The 9,482-nt window shown below is 41.7% G+C and overlaps 5 protein-coding genes across 5 annotated transcripts; all 5 read right to left on the bottom strand.

The window, feature by feature from the left end:
• Positions 1-3,170: 3,170 nt before the first annotated feature.
• On the bottom strand, positions 3,171-3,812 carry LOC136812477 (uncharacterized). Its single transcript, XM_067068976.1, has one exon. The coding sequence runs from the start codon at positions 3,810-3,812 to the stop codon at positions 3,171-3,173; it is 642 nt and encodes a 213-aa protein (XP_066925077.1).
• Positions 3,813-3,880: 68 nt separating this feature from the next.
• On the bottom strand, positions 3,881-4,510 carry LOC136812478 (uncharacterized). Its single transcript, XM_067068978.1, has one exon. The coding sequence runs from the start codon at positions 4,508-4,510 to the stop codon at positions 3,881-3,883; it is 630 nt and encodes a 209-aa protein (XP_066925079.1).
• Positions 4,511-4,663: 153 nt separating this feature from the next.
• LOC136812479 (uncharacterized) lies at positions 4,664-4,975 on the bottom strand. Its single transcript, XM_067068979.1, has one exon. It carries the CDS (start codon positions 4,973-4,975, stop codon positions 4,664-4,666), a length of 312 nt encoding a protein of 103 aa, XP_066925080.1.
• Positions 4,976-5,276: 301 nt separating this feature from the next.
• LOC136812480 (uncharacterized) lies at positions 5,277-5,663 on the bottom strand. Its single transcript, XM_067068980.1, has one exon. It carries the CDS (start codon positions 5,661-5,663, stop codon positions 5,277-5,279), a length of 387 nt encoding a protein of 128 aa, XP_066925081.1.
• Positions 5,664-6,057: 394 nt separating this feature from the next.
• Positions 6,058-8,482, bottom strand: LOC136812481 (uncharacterized). Its single transcript, XM_067068981.1, has 2 exons — positions 8,433-8,482; positions 6,058-8,191 (listed from the first exon to the last, which is right to left on the bottom strand). The coding sequence occupies exons 1-2, from the start codon at positions 8,480-8,482 to the stop codon at positions 6,058-6,060; spliced, it is 2,184 nt and encodes a 727-aa protein (XP_066925082.1).
• Between the last annotated feature and the right edge of the window lie 1,000 nt (positions 8,483-9,482).

The following is a 9,482-nucleotide window of genomic DNA, read 5'->3' on the forward strand; positions in this document are numbered from 1 at the left end:
GTGACTCCAGACAGGACCCTGCCGACGCACCGGACTGTCCGGTGTATTTGTCCGGTGGCAAAAAGTATCCTTTCGATACACCGGACGCAATAAGTCCGGTGTCAGTCCGGTGTTGCATACAGGGAATTTTGGACGCCGGACATTTATTGTAAAGTATTGAATTCAAGAGTGAGCCATAGACTTCAGACAAAAATATTCATCTCGTTCATTCTGTCTTCTTGTCATAACTCGCACTGTTGAACTAACTTCATACAGAGCGATCAAAAAATATACAGTGAAAATTCTGACATTAGAAAAAACTAGAAACAATGAGCTAGTGACTATACTACAAAAGAAATACAAACGTCTAGGGATTCGTATAAAAGATAATTACTTTGAGAATATAAAACGAGATAATTGCTACAATTGATAGATAATGATCGTAAGACAGTACGGTCAAGTATCGCTTTTTTTTGTATTACGGAAAACGCGAATTAGAGCTACGCTTTCGTGTTTTCACTTTCGCTTTCGCCTAATTTCATAGCAAACCCATAGCAACGAGGTGCACAGGCATAGTTACGAGTGACTGCGCAAAAATCCCAACATAAGATTGATTTTAAAACTGTTTCATTAGATAAAGCATTTAAAAATACACCTTCTCTATGCTGGATTTTTTTCTCGAGTCAATAAATCTCAAGATATTGTTCAAAAGATTTCCCCTTATTTCACAGATAAGAAAAAGTAAAGCTTACTATACTAACGCGAGCGTTCAAAATGAAGAATCACGTGACATTTTACTCTGTAATTAGATTGTGCGTATACGTCAATAATAAAATAAGAAGTCCGTGAGGAATTACTGGCTGATTGGAATAATTTCACAGTTTATAATTCATTAAAAGCAAAAATGACATAATCAAAGAAATTGTGCATATTAATATATTTAAATATTTTAGGAAACAGAACACAAAATTAGAATGTGTTCGTAGCTTTAGCGAAGAAGCAATTATAAAATACAACCTTGTTACCCCAAGAGAATCGACAAACTATGTTATGATTTCAACCCAAAAATAAGGTAAAATATACTAAAATCAGGCTATTTAGAGCAAAATAAGGGGCCTTCTCTTTGACAGCTGAAAATATTCTTAGAGATTAATAAACGGGGGGTCCTAATAAGGTCCGGGGGGGGGGGGTTGGAAAATTTTCGAAAAATTAACAAGCGGGGGGGCCGTTTATTTGGAGCCTAAGATCACATTATTAACACTAACGACCCAACAGAACTCTGTACTTTTTCAAGTTCAGATAGCCTTTTCAAGTGGGAAGTGAAAACAGCAAGGAAATAAAGGAGTAAGGCAGTCTCGGAGTTAATTCATTTCCGTAGTTATCTTCAATTTTGCAATTAAACAGTCTATAACTATTCACACATAGCGTTTTTTAGTTGCATTATAGTTTTCGTTAGGTGATTTCTGCAAACTCGGTTAAAATATGAGAATTGAGAATTTGGTTTAATTCCTCGTTTTTAGCGATTTAAAGTCGCTTTTGGGCTAATTGATAAATTTGTTCAATTTTTTTCAATTCGGGAGGGGTTTATAGACTTCCACGCTATATTCAAAGCCCTATTAGATCATTCTTGAACTTTTGGATCTTCAGATCCTAAGGCCTTCAGTCTAGCGTTAAACTCCACCATTCCAACCTAAGTTCCAGCAGCTCCAGATCGTGTGTTGTTATAAAATTTCGTGGGGATTTCCCTTTTTTCTCAAATATTATGTCTTTTATTGTGCCTCGGACTTGGATTTATCGGACTGGAGGGTGATCTTTTTATATTCATTAAAGACTTCAATATCGGGTTAGTTTGATATAGATAAAGTTGACTATAGTATGGGCTCCATTTTGCCGAGACGAAACAGATCAGTGCCCATTAATGGTTTATTTCTTAGATCTTTTATATAAAAAAAGGCTGATAAGCTCAAACTTTTGGATAGATTGAACAAGAATTACATAGAATTGGGAATCGACAATGCAATATGAGAAATATTCAAAACAGGTTACTTTAAGAGTACGTGAAATATTTACAACGTACTTCCAATTCGAATAACCTAGATACACGGAGGGGACTAGGCAAATAGATGGTACGGGTATGCGAACAGAAAAAAATTTATTTCAGTCACCAATGAGTTACGAAAAAGAGCTAAATTGCCAAATTTTCTGATTAGTTTCTACGGTTTTGCCCTCCAAATTTCTGATTACCAAACATCCGAGCGGGCCAGCCCGTCTTCCAGCAAACCTAGTTCCCGCCGCAAATTTTTTTCTGTAAGCGGCCCAAGCCCTGATTTAGCAGCCCAAGCCCTGATTTAGCGGCCCAAGACCTGAATTACCGTCCCAAGACCTGGGAAACGATTTTTGAGACTTTAAAAATAAAATTGACGAAATTGCGAAATTGTGTTACGGTTATAGAGGGAATTAAATCCACATTAAACGTGTTTTTACCACGCCCTCCAAGAAAGAAAACGTAGACAGAGAATCGATATACTAAAAAACTCATTACAAAAAGTTAAAGTCCTAGTTACATTTGCTGAAAAGAATTTACTTTTAATAAATATACCTTGCCAGAAAAATTAAATCATAATAAATATTACGTGTTTTGCTTGCATAATTAACGGCTCTTAATCACTGCAACAATTTTTGGATGGATGCACTGAATCTGTTGTCGGGTCTCAAGGGAGTAACGCTTCGTTATCATTTTGTTAAATGTCAAATGAAGAGAAATTGCGTGCTGACAGTATATGGTTTGACTTTGATGTGAAGTGGTATTCTGAAAAGAGAAATAACAACAAAGGTAAGCTAGCCGTCGCTTTTCCTAATACAAAATATTTTTAAACTTGACTTCACTGTAAGAGTGACACAAAGGACATCTTTAGCTAAAAGTTCCGTGGGGAAATATAAAATGTAACACCCCCGTCCTTGAGAAAACCTCTCAAATGAAGTTTACAACCAACACCAACATGCCACGCCCATTGATCATTACCAATTAACACAACGAACGTCAATCGAACCAACCAGCACCACAGCTGGATACGAATACTAATCGAATCAGTGGATAACGACCAACAAATTGGATATAATTGTCAACCAACCAATGAAGGTGTTGACTACCACATTGATACGAATGCTGGTTCTCCTGGTGGGGTGCAATCCTAGTTGCTCAATTCGAGTGGTGAAATCATTGTGATTGGCCGTGTATAACGACCGGAATGAGTGATGACTTCGACCTTTCGGACGCGATTGTCCCGACCAGGAAACACTTGATTGATGCGGCCGAGCAGCCATTTGCCGTGGCTGAGTGATTGGGTGTCATGTACCAGGACCAGGTCACCAACCTGGACGTTTTTTGAAGCTCGAGTCCACTTGTTTCGAGCGGTTAGAGTTGGAAGGTATTCCCTTCTCCATCTATCCCAGAATTGTTGAGTGATTGACTGGACTTGTTTCCAGCGCTTTCTTGGAGTCACGTTGTCATTGTAAGTGATGCATGTTGGAAGTAGAGTAGAAGCTCTTCCAATGATGAAGTGGTTTGGAGTTAGCGCGTCCAGGTCAGACGTGTCATCACTAACTGACGTTAGTGGTCTGCTGTTGACAAGTGCTTCTACTTCAGTGAGGACTGTCAGGAGAGTAAAATCGTTTAACACGACGTATTCGGCCATGATGATCGCATTGAGTGACGTCTTTACACTTCGAACCATCCGTTCCCATACCCCACCCATGTGTGGGGATTCTGGAGGGTTGAAATCCCATTCAATGCTTTGACGTCTCAAACTTTGGTCGATCTTGGCAGAGTCCATACGTTCTTCTAGTTCCTTCTTGAGTTCATTGTTTGCTCCTTTAAAGTTTGTCCCACAGTCGGAACGAATTAGCTTTGGGCTTCCTCTCCTCCAATGAAGCGTTCCAATACGTTGATGAAGTCGTCTGATTCTAAGGATGGTGCAACTTCTAAGTGAATTGCTCGTGTTGTGAGGCAGGTGAATATGCATCCCCAACGCTTTACACGGCTTCGCAGTACCTTGACGAGTATTGGACCAAAATAATCAACACCCGTGTGATAGAACGTAGGCGTTGATACGGTTATTCGGTCTTCTGGTAAGTTCGCCATCTTTGTAAATGATGGTTTGGCGTTTAGCTTTTGACATGTGATGCATGATTGTATGATCTGTCTACACATGGCTCTTCCACCGATAATCCAGTAACGCTGCCGAAGGAGTGACAACATGTGCTCTTTTCCGACATGGTGGAATTGGTTGTGAAACTTTCTGCCCAGTAAGATGACGGCAGGTTGTTTGGCTGGTAGGACGATTTGATGTTTGGATGCATAGGGAAAGTCTCCATACTTTAGTCTACCACCAACACGCATAACTCCTTGATCATCTAGGAACACATCAAGTTTCTTTAGAGAACCTTTCAGTTGACGTCCTTCTTGGATTTGCTTNGATCTTTCGCCAAGAGGAGAATCCTTTGTATTGTAGAAGAGGTTTGGTACACTCATTTGCGTGACGTTTACCCTTCGAAGTTCAATGTAGTTTTCGTCTAGGGGAATCTTCGGGATTGATGGCCATTCCGATTCAGGTTAGCCTAAGGTACGCTGGAACGTTGAGCCATACATCGTCTTCTACTGCTTTCAACCCTTCCTCTCTTGTAGCTAAGTCTGAGGGTTTGTCTTTCCGGGAACAAACTTCCATTGGGATACTTCGGAATGCTCTCGTATTTCAGAAATACGGTTGGCCACAAATGTTCTGAACCTTCTCTCCTCATTGTTGATGCATTGCAGGTTCAGCGTCGAGTCAGTCCAGAAGATGGTCTGCTCGAAGTCGTGGTCGAATTCTTTGTTGATCGTTTCTTTGATTCGCACCGCCATCACTGCTCCTTGCAGTTCAAGGCGTGGTAAAGATATTTGTTTATTGGTGCAACTCTGGTCTTTGCCATAATGATGTGAACACGAACAGCGCCGCATTCTTCGACTCGTATGTAGGCAGTTGCAGCGAAGGCTCTTTCTGAAGCATCGCAGAAGACATGTAGCTGAACAAGTTGAGATGATTCAGGGATTAGATCCAGACTTCTGGGGATGCGGATTGATTTTGATAGTTGTGACAACTCCTTTAGCCATTGTGACCAAACTTCGTTCGTCTTGACATCTAGTGGTTCATCCCAATTGACTTTCAAACGCCATAAATCTTGAAGAATCAGTTTAGCTTTGAGTGTGAATGGTGCTAGGAAGCCCAGAGGGTCAAATACTGTTGATGCTTTTTTCAAGATCAGTCTCTTTGTGAGGGTAGTAGGATCGGATCGACGTTGACGTTGTAGAGAAAGCAATCTTCCTTTAAATCCCACTTGACACCTAGAGCTCGAGTGATCGTGTTTTCAAATTCAATTGAGGTATTCGAAGTGCGTTTGTGTTCTGGAGCGGCTTGAAGGACTTCCTTTGAATTGCTGTTGTATTTCGTCAGGTTGAATCCTCGATTTCCCATCAGTATGTCGGATGATTTGATCAGCTCCTTCCCCTTGTCTTCGTTGGTTACTGATGAGAGGAGATCGTCAACGTAGAAGTTCCTCAGGAGTGTGTTGATGACATCTGAGGGAAAGTTGCCTTTCTGATCAGTTATTGCTCTTCTAAGGGCGTATGAAGCACAGCACGTGAACATGTGGCTCCAAGGATATGGACGAGCATCTTGTATTGATCTGGCTCTTCCTTTGAATGTGGATCATCGTGCCAGAGGAACCTCAATGAGTCGGTATCCTCAGGTTTAAGTCGAACCTGATAGAACATCTTCTCTATGTCGGCGACGATGGCTATTTTGTGTTTCCTGAACCGTAATAATACCCCAAGTAGACTGTTCAGCAAGTCTGGACCGGTACTAAGACTGGAGTTCAAGCTTTGATTCTTGGTCTTTGAAGCTGCATCGAAGACCATTCTCACCTTCCCTGGCTTATTCTCGTTTATCACTCCGTGGTGGGGAAGGTACCATGATTTGGTTAATTTTTCTTTGGATTCTGCCTTTGTCAATTTCCGGGCATAGTTGTGGTTAAGGTACCCATCTACATTTTCTTTGTACTTGGTAAAGTAATCTTGGTCCCTTGGAAGCGTTTGGTGAGGTAAGATAGTCTCCTGAATGCCATTGGTGAGCTGTCAGGAAGTTTCTCATCAGACTTCCATAACATGGGTACGACGTAATGGCCGTCTTCGAAGGTAGTTTCATCTTCTAGCACTTTTAGAAACTTCTTATCCGTCACTGACATTGGTTCCTGCATGTCGAATTCTGTTCCAAAGGATTCAGTGTCCCAGAATTGTTTGACGAGATCGTCCAGTCTGTTCTCCTCTTTGTGAACCCTTGGTCTGATGTGTTTGATCCATATTGATCCTGACGCACCTCCTTCGTATAAACCGAACAGGGTCCATCCTAAAGGTGTCTTGGTTGCATAGGGTAGACCAGACGCTCCCTTTCGAACTTCTTTGGTAAGTAGAGCTGCTGGCACGTCGGCACCAATGAGGACTTGAACTTGTCTCGATTCTACTTGAGGAAGATCGATGTCTCGAATATAATCCCATTTAGGGTCATCTGTTACTGGAACTGTCTGTCCTGGAACCTTGAAATTGTCTTCATGTAGAGAGTAGACATTCTTCACTTGAGAGACGAAGCTTCCATCTGTGGAGGATAACTTTAAGTTGACAATCTTGGCCTGCATTTCCTCCTCGTCTTTGATGGTACCAAAGGAAACTTTCTTTACCTTTCCTGGCAACTTGAGTGATTGACAAAGGCTCTTTGTTATGAGTGTACACTGGCTCCCACTATCGAGGAGGGCGTAAGTATTGACTGAATGACCAGCTTGGTTTGTAACTGTTACTGGGACGACTTTCAGGAAGACGTTGTAATCGTTTCTGGTCATGTTGATGCTTGGTAACTTTGGCCCGTCCTTTCTATCTTTGTCTTTAGAAAATTCGGGTTTGGCCTTGGACTCCAAATTTACTATTGCCTGGTGGATTGTAGTATGGTGATGCTTCTTACACCCCTTTGCAAAACAAGTCTTTTTTGAGCTGCAGGTACTGACACCGTGTCCTTGACCAAGACAGTTGAAACATAGACGCTTTGACTTGACAAAGTTGAGTTTTTCGTCATCTGGTTTTGCTTTGAAGCCTTCACACTTGAATAGGTAGTGATCACCGTTGCAGCATGGACAGTGCCTTGTATTGTCTGTTGGACCAAACTTGTGAACACGTGGACCATTTCGATTACTTCGATCAGTTGGCAGGTTTGGGTCCTTTGAAGCCATAACTCTTGCTTGTAGCCACTGCTCCAAATGGATCAGGTTTGGTTCTGCCTTTCGCCTGAGGATCAAGGAGTACTCAGACCATTTTCTCAGGAGGTGGTTGGGAAGTCTCTTTAGTATTTGTCTCAGAACATCAGTGCTGTGGATGTCAGCCGTATACTTCATTTTCACTAATGTATTAATGCAAGTAGACAGGGCGTAGTAGAATTGGGTTAGAGACCTTGAATCATGTTCGGGTATTTGGTTACCAGTGACAACCTTTCGTATTGTTGCTTGGGCAACCAGTGAAGGATTACCAAACATGTATTTAAGTCGTTTGAGTGAAGCGATGTAGCCATCGGTGTCACTTGCGAAGCCTTCTATTGCCTTCTTTGGTTCGCCCACGAGGTGTTGGTTTAAGTAGGTTCTTTTTTGAAAGATGTCCAAGTACGGTTGATTGTGGACCATATCGAAGAAATTTGAGATAAACAAGACCCATTTATCGGCGGCCCCATCAAAGGTAGGAAGTCTTTGGGGTGGCAGTCTTTGCTGAATGAGCATCTGCATTTGAACGTCATGGATCCTACCATCTGGGATGATGTTAATAGTGGATCGATTGAGGTCGTCTATCCAAGCATCTACAGCTTGTGTGGAGGAAGATTCATCTTTGTCTTCCGGTGATACCCTTTCGGTTTCTTTATCTCTCTCCCTTGTGGACTTTATTTTGACACTTGGCTGACGTTTGTCTTGAATGATGTAGGTACTGTGGAGAGGATCACCTTCAATGATTGGACTATTCAGTGGTGCATCGGTTCGCAGATTTTCTTGGAACGTAACTTGCCTTTGTGTTCGACTGTTTCCGTAACTTTGGTACAGGTCCTGGTTGGTAAACTCACCACTTGATAATCGAGATTTGAGTTGATCTCTGTTGTTTGGATTGGTTCTTGAAGGTAGAGTCTTGATTCTGAAGTTGGGTCTAGTCCGTCTTCGTAAACATCTGGTCTTCGGAGAGGACTGGGTAAACTTGAGTTTGGTTGGTTTCCCCTTTGCAGGTTAGGATAGTTGTCGAGAAAGGGGGCTGTTTCTTGTGAATTTGCAAGATGTGGTAAGTCTGAAAGGCTGCTGCTTTTCCTTCCTATGTGCTTTACATCAGATGATTTCTTTACATCAGCATTGTGTCGTCTGTTTGTAGTTTCAGTAAGGTTCTCCGTGACATGAAGCTGTGAGAAGGCTGCGGTAATATCGTCAGGCAGTGATTGAGGTCTGTCATCTGTCAGGGATTTCTCCTCTTCTTGGATTTGGGTTGCGGTTTCTTCTCTCCACATTTGGACTCTTTCTTTAACTTTTCCGATGAAGACGAGGATAACGTGTCGTTCTCACGTTCCTTCAGGTATGTTGTAACGTCACCACAACAAGAGTTGATTCTCAAGGAGAGGTCATCGATCCAGATGTCATTGTAATCAGGGTTATCGTTTTCCAGGAGTAGCATCAGGTCTTCGTGTAGTATAACAGCTTGATGATGCATGTCATCGAGAGCAGTTCGAAGGTATTTTACCTTAGTTCGACTACCTCTGGTTAAGATTAGTGAACTGATCTCCTCTATGGTTTTAGTGATCATGTACTTCTTGCTGTTCCTTTTTCTCTTTGCTTGAGAAATCTCTCTTGCCTCCGGCATTATGTCGAGACAGTTGGGTGGAGAAGAGAAGAAGTTGAGTGTTGGCTTGAAGCTAGTCTCTTCAAGACTAAATTGATGGAAGGCAGTTACTGATTTTTGTTAGCCAGCTGCTTATTGGAGTCAAGATATAGTGGTACTTGTCTTGATGTCTAGACTTTGTTCGTCTAGATTGAATGTGGTGATCGGTGTGATCTATGATTTGTGTACTTGAGTTGTGCGATTGGTATCCAGGTCTCTGGGAGCAGAGTGTGAATTGAGCAATCGGTATCCAGTCTTGCTTGTGACGTGGATTGAGCGATCGGTGTTCAATCTGCTCTAAAACTTGAACTGAGCAATCGTATTCAAGAAATAAGGTAGGTATCCAAGCTATGTGATTATAGTTGGATTGAATTGAGATCGGTATCCAAGCTATGTGATGATAGTTGGATTGAATTGAGATCGGTATCCAAGCTATGTGATGATAGTTGGATTGAATTAAGATCGGTATCCAAGCTATGTAATGATAGTTGGATTGAATTGAGATCGGTATCCAAGCTATGTG

The sequence above is a fragment of the Clytia hemisphaerica genome, unplaced genomic scaffold (assembly GCF_902728285.1).
Source record: "Clytia hemisphaerica strain Z4C2 unplaced genomic scaffold, Clytia hemisphaerica genome assembly, whole genome shotgun sequence".
NCBI lineage: Eukaryota > Metazoa > Cnidaria > Hydrozoa > Leptothecata > Clytiidae > Clytia > Clytia hemisphaerica.

Coding starts and splice junctions, on each gene's coding strand:
- LOC136812477 (XM_067068976.1), bottom strand. CDS start 3,812: ATGGACTCTGCCAAGATCGACCAAAGTTTGAGACGTCAAAGCATTGAA.
- LOC136812479 (XM_067068979.1), bottom strand. CDS start 4,975: ATGCGGCGCTGTTCGTGTTCACATCATTATGGCAAAGACCAGAGTTGC.
- LOC136812480 (XM_067068980.1), bottom strand. CDS start 5,663: ATGTTCACGTGCTGTGCTTCATACGCCCTTAGAAGAGCAATAACTGAT.
- LOC136812481 (XM_067068981.1), bottom strand. CDS start 8,482: ATGTCACGGAGAACCTTACTGAAACTACAAACAGACGACACAATGCTG. Junction 8,192..8,432: donor ACAGACGACACAATGCTGAT/GTAAAGAAATCA, acceptor TCCAAACAACAG/AGATCAACTCAAATCTCGAT.